This window comes from Salvelinus sp. IW2-2015, linkage group LG36 (assembly GCF_002910315.2).
Source record: "Salvelinus sp. IW2-2015 linkage group LG36, ASM291031v2, whole genome shotgun sequence".
Classification (NCBI taxonomy): Eukaryota; Metazoa; Chordata; class Actinopteri; order Salmoniformes; family Salmonidae; genus Salvelinus; species Salvelinus sp. IW2-2015.
Window position 1 is genome coordinate 33,977,834 of NC_036875.1, and position 14,534 is coordinate 33,992,367.

The following is a 14,534-nucleotide window of genomic DNA, read 5'->3' on the forward strand; positions in this document are numbered from 1 at the left end:
CGACTCATTTGCTGGATGCAGAGTTCAAGTGAAGGTCAAGCAAATCATAGAGAAAGCAGACATTTCTGATGGGTGGTCGAATGTTTGTGGGCAAGGAATAACTAACTACATCATCTCCACCCCTCAACCAGAGCACAGACACAAGGGACAACAGACACACCGGTCTCTACATTGCAGATGAGCTGAAGGCAGTTATCAATGACCGTGGACCACAGCAGGTATTTGCACTGGTGACAGACAATGCTGCGAACATGAAGGCTGCTTGGTCTGAAGTGGAGGAGTCCTACCCTCATATCACACCCATTGGCTGTGCTGCTCATGCATTGAATCTGCCTCTCAAGGACATCATGGCACTGGACACAATGGATACACTCTACAAGAGAGCCAAGGAAATGGTTAGGTATGTGAAGGGTCATCAAGTTATAGCAGCAATCTACCTCACCAAGCAAAGTGAGAAGAATAAGAGCACCACATTGAAGCTGCCCAGCAACACCCATTGGGGTGGTGTTGTCATCATGTTTGACAGTCTCTTGGAGGAGAAGGAGTCTCTCCAAGAAATGGCCATATCACAGCCGGCCGATATGGACAGCCCCATCAAGAGGATCCTCCTGGATGATGTATTTTGGGAGAGAGTGGTAAGCAGCCTGAAACTCCTGAAACCTATAGCAGTAACCATTGCACGGATTGAGGGAGACAATGCCATCCTGTCTGATGTTCATACTCTCCTTGCAGATGTAAGAGAAGAAATCCGTATTGCCCTGCCCACTTCACTGTTGCTCCAAGCAGAGGAAACTGCAGTTCTGAAATACATCAAAACGCATGAAGACTTCTGCCATAAGCCCATACATGACGCAGCGTACATGTTGGACCCCATCAGACAGGATGCCTCAGAGCATCCTGTCTGATGCAGGGGCCAATGGTGTCATCACTACCGTGTCTTACCACCTTGGCCTGGATGAGGGCAAGGTTCTTGGCAGTCTGGCGAAGTGCACTTCCAAGCAAGGGCTTTGGGATGGAGATGAGATATGTTGGCACGACTGCAATATTGCATCAGCCACCTGGTGGAAGGGACTTTGTGGATCTGAGGCTCTTTCCCCTGTTGCCTCCATCATCCAAATCCCACCAACATCAGCCGCCTCAGAACGCAACTCGTCCTTGTTTGGGAACACACACACACACACACCAAAGCACGCAATAGGCTGACCAATACAAGGGTTGAAAAATTGGTGGCCATCTGGGCAAATTTGAGGCTTTTTGAGCCTGAGAACTAGCCATCCTCAACAAGGTTGGAAAGTGACAGTGAAGATGAGGCCTCAGAGTCTGATGTTCAAGAGGCGGACATTGAGGAGGTCCAGGGAGAAGACATGGAAGCCTGAGAGGAAGAGAACCAAAGCCTTAGTTTCTAGACTCATCATTTTACAGATGCATGTTGAAAACGTTTTTGGGCGATGCGATGGATCATTGGGGATCATTCAATATTCCCTTTCTTTGTTGTTCAGTGAAATCATCCCATGTGAAGCGTCAACTCATTTAATTAAAGTTCAATTCATAACTAAATTGTTTTTTTTATTTCTGGAAGGATTTAATAATTTGCAATTATGTCTACTTATGATAAGGTAAAAGGTTTATGTCTCTGTCTTCGTATGATATGATAAATATATCCAATGCAAAAAAACATTACATTTAAATGGTATTAATATTAATTCCTATATATTCCCGTTAATTCCCACGGGAAGTTTCCACCTCTGAATATTCCCCAAAATGTGCAACCCTAGTTACATTCTTCCAGTACCCCTGGCACTGGATCCACTCAGAAACACCACCACTCAGCATTTTATGATGAAACCAGTAAGAGCCTGTAATCCAATCTGTTTCTGTTAGCAGTTGGGATGGAAAAGAGAGAAACATGGAGAATAGGAGAGAGAATAAAATGCCTTGGTTAAGCAAGGTTTATAATGGTTTATTCTGTCTTTTATGATCCTACCCCACAGTGGTTCGGTTGGCATGGATACGGAGTGTGTGTACAATAGCGTGGCTTTTCCGCTACGTGCCAGCCGTGTCTGTATTTTACGAGAGTATGTGTTCTCTCCAACGCATCACAGCTACAGAACTGTGATAGGAGTGTTATCAGAACCACGCCAGGCTGGCATATACCCATGACTGATTGAACCATGACTGACAGACAGACAGATAGCCATGATTGATCTCTGCCTTGCTTTGGCCTATATTGGGAAAAGAACACAATGAACTGAGAATGACTTTTTCTTCTCTGATAACAAAATGTGTTGAAATAGCTAAATTGCTTATGCATTGAAACCGCACCACCCTCAAAAAAGACTGTGCTACGAAGCCAATGTTGTGGTATCTTGATAAGTGAATAGATGTACAGAATATAGGCAACACTTTGCTCGTTGGTGGTCATCCATATTTGACATTCTCAACACTTTGTTAGCCATAATTACCAGTTCTAGAATCAACTCTTGTGTACTTAACTATGCAAAAACAAGTTGTTCCTCTCACCACAGAAAGTAAAACGCTTGACTGACAAAAATGACACGGCTTGATTCGAATTGTTTTTAAGGAAAACTTGACTTAAACAAGAAAAGATATTCAAAATACACAGAGAAAGACATTATTTCATCCCTTAAATGTAGTTTCCTCTCAACTAGTACAACAGAGTGAATTATTTACAGTAACTGCCTTCCTGCAGCACATTAAAGACACAATCTGTCATTTCAACAGCCTGAATGCCACTTTGTTTGGTAAGCTGAGAAATGGGGCTGGGGCAATGTAGCCTAACCACTCAAATCAGACTGGCTTTAAGATCCCTTCTATGGCCAAACAGGAACCACAGTGGCAAAGTAGATATACGGTGACCTAGAGTCAGGTTTTAGTCAACAGACCACAGCACAATAATACAAGATCGAAGGAGGATGGATGCTTTGAGAATGGATTAGGAGATTGTCTGCTATGACAATCATAAACATTAACGTCAAATTATAATTCAAGATCATTAGAGGCCCCGGCTTAACTTTGGTATAATGAAGATTATAGATTTAGCATGACCCATCAAATAGTCTGCTGGGGATTTAAATCTCTGGTCTTATTTTTTCCATAAATGTGTCGTTTCTTGTTCCATACAAACAAGGGAAAATGAAATTACAATTCTAAACAAGGACAAGATGCAAATCTCCTAGCACACCAGTCTGTTGCCGTTTTTCCAGCATAGCAGTGACCTCAATTAGAACCATCTCAGCAATGTTGCCAGGACAAATATTTATCAACCTTATGAAAAACTAAACCTGCTGCACAATGAGTTTCTCTTCTGTCCCTCAAATTGACTCCTTGGATTAAAATACACAAGAATGTGGATGCCTTTCAGCCCTTCAAGAACCCTTTTCAGCCCCTTCCAGAATCCTTCCTTCAAAGTACTGGAATGCTGGAATCTATTTCCTGTGTGGTGGACTGGGGAGTAACAGGAGGGTCTCAGTCTTGGGATTTGGGCCATAAACCTGCTTCTTGTTTTGTGACCATAAAGTGCTAGACTAGTGCAGAGTTAGACACAGGGCTGTAGCGTGTGACAGAAGTAAACCCCCAGAACCCCACACTAAATAGAAGGGCTGGGTGAGGGTATCCATCTCTAATGTTAAAACATGAACATTCAATACTTCCTCTTCTCCTCTAGAGACCAGGGTCATGTTCAGTAGGGCACAAAAGGAAACACGACAAGTTCAGGGAATACCTGTCATTTTCCCTCAGTTTCAAAATGTTTGAAAACCAACACCCGTTTCAAAAGAAGACAGCCGAAACCCTCTTTTCTTCTAAAGCACACACAATCTGTGCTGCAAATGGAAGAGAACCCTCCTTTACTTACATTGTAGGCGTTAACGATGAGTTGTATGATGTTCTTGGAGTCCTGATCCAGAATCTCCACTGTGGTTCCAGGTATCAGTGCTGTAAAATTCTGCATAAACACAAGATAGGAGAAATGTTATTAAATAAACAAATATTTGCAGGAATTCACACAATAAAGGCCCCTATACATACCAAACTGTACACACCAAACAGTACACACCATAAACACCAAAACACACAGCTAATCTCAATACTGAACATACAATTCAATAAAAAAATATATACCTTGTAAATGACATAGAGCCTTTTTGTCACAGCGAAGATGAGATAGATGTTGTTTGCAGCCAGCTTCTCTCCCAGTAGAGCCAGAGAGGGGTAGTCCTACAGAGACATGGATACATAGAAACATCTTATGTTAGAGGCATTTCTAAAGTTCTCCATAGTTTAGCTTCCATCTCACCCCGTCAGGAAGTTAGTGAAGAGAAGCGATTGCTCCCCTGATTCCAGTGTAGTGTTTACGTTAGAGTCCCCTGACATTTCCTTTCTCACCAGCAGAAAGGACAAAGAACACTGAAGTGGTTTAGACCTATGAATTTACACTAGAGTTGTGCATTAAAATGTGAATCCTAACTTCCACTTAAGTCATATGTTCGCTATAGTCAAGGTATGAATGAGTGAAAATGTTTAAGCATTGAATAAATAATCACTTTCTCACAATCAGATTTGAGATTTTTGGCTTCAGTAAGCCTTTATCATTGTGTACATCCAAATCAATCAACAGTGAGATTTACACTTGAAATGGACCGTGACAAACATTTGCCTCTGCACCTTCTCCAGTTCAACGGTTTCCCTGAAAAACAGAGCTCTGTTCTAGGAAGTGTGTATTCCTTTCGTCCCACAATCAGATGAGAGAGGAGAAACCTACTTAGCCTGTTGCTGAGGATCCACGGGTGGTGAATTCTTTGGATTTGTGTTGGAGTACCTCCACTGAACTTAATGCGATCAGATGTAACATGACTACAATGCCCAGAGCATCCAATGACACAGAGCAAATAACTATAGAAACATTTAGCGATTCCGGGAGAAACCACCAGAATATCAGAATACTTTTATTCACTTAGCCAATTTTCATATTATTGAGTTGGATTGATTGAAATTCACATGATGTTAATTATGTTTTCATTGCATTAGCTCTTTGGACAAATAGCTATAGCTATGTAAACTCAAACTGTGTGCATGAATATATCTTTGTTTAAATTAAACTAAATGAAAAAAAATATTATCTGCTTAGCATGGCTTTTAGAATTTCTTTATGTTCTCGCTCAAGACATTTAACATTATAGTAATTTAGCAGACGCTCTTATCCACAGCATTATCGTACTTGTCCCCTGTGGGAATCGAACCCACAACGCTGGCGTTGCAATTGCCATGCTCGACCAACTGAGCCACATGGGACCATTGCTGAGCTCTCAGCCTAACTGTTGTCTAAATTGACCTTTCCCTGAGACAATTACAGCTTTTAACTTGAACTTCCTATGGCTGTCAGGAGATAAGCAGCTGCAATAAGACATGAAGTGAGTTCCCAATAAAGTAAGCAGGAGTTCCAGTGGAAGCAGAGCCAGGCAGACTCAGCAAACCAGTATACTTCAAAGAATACACTGCATTCTTCCTCTTAGAAACATAGCTCGGCTCTGGTCGTCAAAGAATCAGACCAGCAGCGAAAATGTGCCTGAGAAGTTATCTTTACCTCATAGCAAAGCAAACCAAAGTCCATTCTTGAGAGGTGCCACTTGAGTAGAGAATTTCAATATCCATTGAATAACCCAAGCAATATATCACAATGGCAATGTGGATAATAACCATGTTATAATGATGTCAGTGATGTTACAGCTCGAGAGTAACCATGTTATAATGATGTCAGTGATGTTATAGCACTATAGTAACCATGTTATAATGATGTCAGTGGTGTTATAGCACTATTGTAACCATGTTACAATGACATCAATGATGTTCTAGCTCGAGAGTAACCATGTTATAATGATGTCAGTAATGTTATAGTTCGAGAGTAACCATGTTATGATGTCAGTGGTGTTATAGCACTATAGTAACCATGTTACAATGACGTCAATGATGTTTTAGCTCGAGAGTAACCATGTTATAATGATGTGAGTAATGTTATAGCTCGAGAGTAACCATGTTATAATGATGGCAGTGGTGTTATAGCACTATTGTAACCATGTTACAATGACATCAATGATGTTCTAGCTCGAGAGTAACCATGTTATAATGTCAGTAATGTTACAGCTCTAGAGTAACCATGTTATAATGATGTCAGTGATGTTACAGCTATAGAGTAACCATGTTATAATGATGTCAGTGATGTTACAGCTCGAGAGTAATCCATGTTATAAGAGTCAGTGAATCTTTACAGCTCAGAGTAACCATGTTATAATGTGTCAGTGATGTTACAGCTCTAGAGTAACATGTTATAATGCGTCAGTGATGTTACAGCTCGAGAGTAACCATGTTATAATGTCAGTGATGTTACTAGCTATCGAGAGTAATCATGTTATAACATGACGTCCAGTGATGTTACAGCTCGAGAGTAACCATGTTATAATGATGTCAGTGATGTTACAGCTCGAGAGTAACCATGTTATAATGATGTCAGTAATGTTACAGCTCGAGATTAACCATGTTATAATGATGTCAGTGATGTTATTGCTCTATAGTAACCATATTATGGTGTCAGTGATGCTATATCTCTATAGTAACCATGTTATAATGATGTCAGCGATGCTATAGCTCTATAGTAACCATGTTATAATGACAGTGATGTTATAGCTCTATGGTAACCATGACTCTTGTCTTACCATGTTGGTGGAGCCACTGTACTCATTCTTCTCATTCATGTGGCACTCCCCATCATGGGGCTGGACCAGCCCCCCCAGCTTACCGTCCAAGGCCAGGTGAGGCACATCGTCTGTGGCAAACACCAGCAGGTGGAAGGCCTCCTTCCTCCAGCCTATCCTCTCCTGCACAGGGGAAAAGAGATGGTCACATCACTGAAAGTCTTAGAGACACCTAACTGGGGTCTAAATTAGTCTCCTCCATTAGTCCCCTCCATAGTAGGCTATGTATAAATGCACAGGGGATAAGCCCATGAGAAAAGAGGCGTGTTCCTCAACTGATCCTAGACAGTTATTGAGAAATTGTTTATGGAATTTATTTGAGAATTAACTGTTCTATAAAGAGTTTATAAAAGACCTTGGCACAACAACACAAACTCTCAGCTATACAGAGAGTAACAGTTCCAGACCCTATAAAACAATATCACTTCACTAAGACCAGGAAAGGAAAACCCTATCACTTTCCACCAGCTTGATATCCACTGACCCACAGATAAACAAGGAGAGTAACACAAGTGTTATATCCAGAACAAGGCCATTGTCAACAGGAAGCAGAGGCCAACAAAAGAGTACAGAAGCAGAGAGCGCATTAGTCTCAACACAGTGATGAGTAATGGCATGACACTAAACAAACCTGACCTTTCACCAGTGTGTAGGTATATAAAGGCACCCATGTGACGCCCAGCTCAGTACATTATGTGCCACAGTATACAATAGAAAGAGATGTGAGTTGGCATACAGAGTCTTTTTGAAAAACATGCTAGCATGCTAGATACATTCCTGTCATATTCAGCTATGCCATACTTCGAATGTGTTTTGGCTTAAGTTGTAGTTCAGCATGTGAGACAGCATGTGGGACATGTTACCATGCCCATTTGCTATTTACGTTCCTTGAAGGGAACCCCTTGTTTGTTTGTTTTACAGGGGAACAAAGAGGCACATATAGCTGAATATTCTTCAATTGGTCAACAATTCAAATTATTCATCATTCACAGTAAGTGAAACAAAGATATCAAAAAAGTTTTGACCAACCACCAAACTGTCCAATCCAAGGTGCTACACCCAATTACATGGTAGAGCTGGGAGGGAAGACATTCTCTTCCAGTAAAAACAATTAACTCCTGTTCAGACAACAGCCCAACACTGGGATATGACTGGGCCTGTTTCTCTGTTAGTGAGTCAGTTATCTCCTTATTTAAACAGCTGCACCAGACTACAATTCCTGTTCAACCCCCTGGTCAATAGTGTTTGTGACTTGGGTTTATTAGGCCAACAGTGAAAAAAAACTAACCAGGAACAGGAAGGAGTTACCTAGACTTGTCCCAATAAAAAATGCTCATTTTAGTTTTCCATTGTGTGTGCCAATGAACACTACCAGGGCCTAAATCCATCATGTCTGCCTGACTGACAGCTCACAGGGATAAAACTAAAATGACTTAACTTACAGCAGACCTGGTTCTGATTGGTTAGGGTTAGGTCAGGGTTAAGGTTAGGGTTACAGGTTGACATGCCAGTCAGTCACGTCCCTTTAGTCGCACCATGGCCTCAGCTCACCTTACAGACGGCAGCCTGCAGGATGGCATCGAAGCCTCCCTCCGGAGCGTCTCTGTTGCGAGACACCATCTGTTTCTGCACTTCCTCGTTGAAGCGATCCACTTTGTCAGTCAAGGAGAGGAGGTGGCGAAACCCAAAGGAGGGGACACAGCTGGGGAACAGTTTGTATCTGTGGAGAGAGAAAGTTTTAAATAAAATGTTTAACTACATAGAGGATGCTACGCATGTAACAGACCTGGCATTGTTTTTCTGCGTTCGATTGAGCTCGTCTGTCCCAAACGGAACCAATTAAATGGTCCCAAAAGTGTCAACCCTGCCCATCTGGCACATCCACACAGGCTCTCCTTCAGGCAAACTATTTGAAATACTGTTTCAACCTAGGTCTGTTGGCTACATTGAGGATGTGTACGTAATGTAAATAAAAGAGCTTCCCCAAGAGGAAGACCTCGGGGACATTCTAACACACCCTTCATCCTGGAGGAAACACAGATCCTGAATTTGAGTCATTTGTATAGCTTGTTTTTGCAAGGGGGAGAGGGCAGGGCTGTGTTAAGGACGAGAGGCCCAGATGTTATGATCTGTCCTCTGCCCCTTTAATGTTTTCCAGCAGTACTGGCTCTTTGACTGCGACACACACAGTCCACACGCAGGACCCAGGGAATAACCTAGCTGGGAAGTGATGTGTGATGATGTCAGTAAGTTAGTGCAGCGGTATCTCACCTCCGGGGAAAATGTGGTGTGTGTGTGATGTGTGGGCGGCTGCTTTTCAACCTCTATGTTTTATTCTGTTCCCTTTCAGCCTGCCATCATCATCCACAACAAGCCTCAGCATCACTAACCCTACAGTATGAGGACAGTGTCCATTATGTGTCCGTTGGTGACAGTTTCTTAGTAAAATAGAAATCTGCACTTGCACAGCAAAAACCAGTCACAACATGGACCCAAAATTAAACTGCAATCCTCATTTTTGATTCTCAATCCTACACCCAAACCCATGACCATGCTACTGTAAGTCAGTAGCAGTAGTGCCCTTTCTGAGTCCTCACCCATTGCAGGGGTTGTCCTGGTACTTGCGGGCCGTGTAGGAGAAGGGGGACATGTTCTTGTCGACAAAGGATCCGAAGCCCAGTCTAAAGTTGCTGGTGAGTTTCCTCATCTCATCAGCCAGTTTGGTGCCCAGGTTCCTGATGGTGTCCAGGTCGTCCTTCATGGACAGAGACAGGTCCATCAGGTAGTACAGGTCCACTGGGTAGTCCTCCACTTGACGCACCTGCACTTTGAACGATGTCTGGTCACCTTGTGGGAGGGGATATGGATAACGTGTCATTGCTTTAGTAGGCTGACAAATCAATCAGCACACAAATTGTTCTGCTAGGTTGTCTTTTAACGTTTTTAATATGATATTTTGTTCTACATACAGCTCAGGACTCTCCAAATCCTTAGGTTCAAACTCTGTTGCCTTGGCAGCACATTGTGGTCTGAGATGGTGAACTAGGCTTACCTCATATTGCATGTAAAGTAGGTAATTTCTACTGTTTTCATGCCATACATGAAACAAACAAACTGGACTACTAGGCTAGGAATGGAGGATTACCTGGTCGGAGACTGAGGGAGATCTTCTGGGGCATGATCTGGATGACATCATACTGGGTAGGCCCGGAGCCTTTGGAGCTGAGGGGTTCGCTCTTCACTACCGTGGTGCTGCTACTGGGACTCTCCATATGATGGGCTTCACAGCCCCTCTTCTGCAGGTTCTGACGCAGGTCACACCGCGACGTCAGGGTCCTCGCACTGCCAAACTTCTGACGGAAGAACAAAACAAATAGCGCCTGTCATCCAGTGTAGAGTTTGTACACACTGGTCTGACTCAGCCCTGGCTTCAGTTGAGTATGGTAAGGGTAAATAGAGGAGGGGGGAATATTTTATCTTATTCTTTTAGTTCTAGGTCCTTCATAACAGGAGGTATGTAGACACTCCACTATAAACAGAGATCAACAATGGTTCCAGAACTGCACTGGTACACTGACATGTTTTGCCTCTTTGAAACAACATGCCATCATCACTCCTGAGTTTATAGAATATTACACAACCATATGAGAGTCCTCACCTCACTCACACTCAGCCAGCTATTGGGTTCAGTATGTCACATTTAGAAATGTAGTGTGAGGATTACTACTGTCACCACGTGGTGCATCATAAACCCAACAAGTTGGAGGAATGTGGCACGTGCCCTACCTCTTGCGCACACCAGGCACAGCTTGGATGGATGATGAGGCATTCTTCACAAGACATAGCGCTGCCACTCATACACACATTCAGACCTGAAAGTAGAAAAAGTCAAAGTAACCAACATTGTTCCAGAGATTCTATTTGATCATTCATGACATTTGATTACCAGCCAATGAAACTCAGGACATATGTAATATAGTCACAGCCTAATTAACGATGTAATGCAATAGCCTACTATTTGACACATTACATTCAGTTTGATTCGTGCTGAATCGCGCAGGTAGGATATGGCAAATCACAATTTAGTCTTGAATTATTTCTTACACGTCAGAGTGAAACATAGACCTTTGAAGTGATTCAATAACTATAACTGATGACCTCCGTTTAGAAATAGCCTATATAATTCAAATACATATGATTTATACTTCAATGCAACATGACAATAATCTCAAACATTTCAAAGAGAAAGACTAATAACTAAATAACGTTGTTACCCTTTTGTGGTTTTGTAGTGTATATGGCAACATTGTTGCAGGATATTTGCGGCTACTGTAACAACTGGCCAGATGTTAATACACGTATCGTGCGATTGCCTTCTAAAACGAAAACTAGTCAGCACTTTCCCGTGGAATACTGCCAGTATAGGCCATTACAAGACAAGTTTCGCGAAAACTGGGTATCAAAGCATTTAAGAAAAACGTTCTTACCTTGTGCAACATTGTGAATAAATATTTCCAGAACCATGCAGCCAAAGGCTGTACGGTACACCAACTGCCATGGGCGCCACATAATTTCCTCGCAGTGGGTCCGATATTCAAAAGTCTATGTTTGTGAAGTTATGGCACTGAAGTCGGCAGTCGAACCTCACTTTAGATCCAGGTTCTGTCTGCTCGGTCGGTGAAGACTAGTGAACCACTCTCTTTGTCCATTTGAACTCCAGCAAAGCTAATCGGCCTCATAATGTAAACGCGACCTCCAAACAAACATTACAATTCATTGTCCCTCAGAAGTATTCCACATAACAGAAACAAAACAATATTTTTAAAATACTGGGTTCAGAGTCAAGAGCTGTGATTTTTGCAAATAGTTATGCAGAGCCAGCCTATCATGTTGTCCGTAGTTCACCCATAGCCGACATCCTTGGTTCTTGTTTTCCAAAACTTTTCCATCCGTTATAAACCCTTATTTGGTGTGTAACAATTCCCTTGATAAAATGAAATGTAGGTACAAGTTTGGCCTAAATGTAGAATAGAATTCCAGCTCACTAGAATAGCTTACCCCTTACCTAACAAGTTTGTTCTTCAGTCCCCTGTTGTGTTCAACGCGTTGCCAGTTAGAGTCTCCGCCCACTTGCCGCTGGTGGGTTGAGTCTCCGCCCATTTCCAAAAGGGGGGGGGGGGGGTATCCGTTAACCCTTTTCTTTGTTTACCATTTCACAGATGACTTAACATGATGACCACACCATCTCGCGTTGTCTATCTCCATCAGACTCGCGCAGGACACAGGTTGAAATATCAACACGAACTCTGAACCAGCTATATTATTTTGGACAGGTCGAAACATTCATGGACATTTAGCCAGCTAGCTTGCTGTTGCTAGCTAATTTGTCCTTGAATATAAAAATTGGGTTGTTATTTTACCTAAAATGTAAAAAGATTTTTTTTTGAATTCTCTACTCCTACAATTAATCCACACCTAGTCAGTTTCTAGTAATCTCTCGTAGTTGTCCTCTTCTTCTTCTGTGGATTTTATATGGCGGTTGGCAACCAACTTTAAGGTGCATTACTGCAACCAACTGGACTGGAATGTGAATCTCAATCATCTTTCAAACACCCGCATTGGTATATGGTCATAAAAACAACGAGGAGATGGGAAACGCAGGCCTGGCAGTGCTCCCAATAGAACCAAGTTCTATTTTAGCGCCTGACTATGCAGACGCTCATTGACATGCGAGAGCAGTTAGGATGACATTTTTTAATAAAAGCCCATTTATGCTCGATTTGAAAATATGGTCGGAGGCTCCGTATGGAGGGTGTAATGCAATTCCGTAGCCTCCATGCTGTATCGCCTTGCACCTCCCAAATTTGTGACAATGCGGAGGGCTCCGTATATAGTGCATTTGGAAAGTATTCAGACCCCTTGACTTTTTCCACATTTTGTTACGTTACTGCCTTATTCTAAAAAAGATCCCTCATCAATTTACCCCATAATGACAAAGCGAAAACAGGTTTTTAGAAATTTTAGCAAATGTATAAAAACAATTCAACAGAAATACCTTATTTACATAAGTATTCAGACCCTTTGCTATGAGACCCATCATATAAATAATTTTAGAATAAGGTGGTAACGTAACAAAATGAGAAAAAGTCAAGGGGTCTGAATACTTCTGAATGCACTGTATACTGAGCCCTCCGCATTGTCACAAAAATTGAGCTCAGGTCAAATCAAATTTATTTATATAGCCCTTCTTACATCAGCTGATATCTCAAAGTGCTGTACAGAAACCCAGCGTAAAACCCCAAACAGCACGGCTCGGAAAAACTCCCTAGAAAGGCCAAAACCTAGGAAGAAACCTAGAGAGGAACCAGGCTATGAGGGGTGGCCAGTCCTCTTCTGGTTGTGCCGGGTGGAGATTATAACAGAACATGGCCAAGATGTTCAAATGTTCATAAATGACCAGCATGGTCAAATAATAATCAGGAGTAAATGTCAGTTGGCTTTTCATAGCCGATCATTAAGAGTATCTTTACCGCTCCTGCTGTCTCTAGAGAGTTGAAAACAGCAGGTCTGGGACAGGTAGCACGTCCGGTGAACAGGTCAGGGTTCCATAGCCGCAGGCAGAACAGTTGAAACTGGAGCAGCAGCACGGCCAGGTGGACTGGGGACAGCAAGGAGTCATCATGCCAGGTAGTCCTGAGGCATGGTCCTAGGGCTCAGGTCCTCCGAGAGAGAGAAAGAAAGAGAGAATTAGAGAGAGCATACTTAAATTCACACAGGACACCGGATAAGACAGGAGAAGTACTCCAGATATAACAAACTGACCCTAGCCCCCCGACACATAAACTACTGCAGCATAAATACTGGAGGCTGAGACAGGAGGGGTCAGGAGACACTGTGGCCCCATCCGATGATACCCCCGAACAGGGCCAAACAGGAAGGATATAACCCCACCCACTTTGCCAAAGCACAGCCCCCACACCACTAGAGGGATATCTTCAACCACCAACTTACCATCCTGAGACAAGGCCGAGTATAGCCCACAAAGATCTCCGCCATGGCACAACCCAAGGGGGGGCGCCAACCCAGATAGGAAGACCACGTCAGTGACTCAACCCACTCAAGTGACGCACCCCTCCTAGGGACGGCATGAAAGAGCACCAGTAAGCCAGTGACTCAGCCCCTGTAATAGGGTTAGAGGCAGAGAATCCCAGTGGAGAGAGGGGAACCGGCTAGGCAGAGACAGCAAGGGCGGTTCATTGCTCCAGAGCCTTTCCGTTCACCTTCACACTCCTGGGCCAGACTACACTCAATCATATGACCCACTGAAGAGATGAGGCATCAGTAAAGACTTAAAAGTTGAGACCGAGTCTGCGTCTCTCACATGGGTAGGCAGACCATTCCATAAAAATGGAGCTCTATAGGAGAAAGCCCTGCCTCCAGCTGTTTGCTTAGAAATTCTAGGGACAATTAGGAGGCCTGCGTCTTGTGACCGTAGCGTACGTGTAGGTATGTACGGCAGGAACAAATCGGAAAGATAGATAGGAGCAAGCCAATGTAATGCTTTGTAGGTTAGCAGTAAAACCTTGAAATCAGCCCTTGCCTTAACAGGAAGCCAGTGTAGGGAGGCTAGCACTGGAGTAATATGATCAATTTTTTTTATTCTAGCAGCCGTATTTAGCACTAACTGAAGTTTATTTAGTGCTTTATCTGAGTAGCCGGAAAGTAGAGCATTGCAGTAGTCTAACCTAGAAGTAACAAAAGCATGGA

General features: G+C 42.8%; 1 protein-coding gene across 1 annotated transcript in view; it reads right to left on the bottom strand.

Annotated features, from left to right (window-relative positions):
- Positions 1-11,926, bottom strand: part of LOC111959562 (integrin beta-5-like) — a 91,334-nt gene extending 79,408 nt beyond the window's left edge. Inside the window, 8 exon segments of the mRNA XM_023981202.2 lie at positions 3,875-3,964; positions 4,141-4,236; positions 6,729-6,890; positions 8,319-8,487; positions 9,365-9,614; positions 9,913-10,120; positions 10,554-10,639; positions 11,255-11,926. Of these exon segments, the coding sequence (XP_023836970.1) occupies positions 3,875-3,964; positions 4,141-4,236; positions 6,729-6,890; positions 8,319-8,487; positions 9,365-9,614; positions 9,913-10,120; positions 10,554-10,639; positions 11,255-11,336 (1,143 nt within the window). The 5' untranslated portion in view covers positions 11,337-11,926.
- Between the last annotated feature and the right edge of the window lie 2,608 nt (positions 11,927-14,534).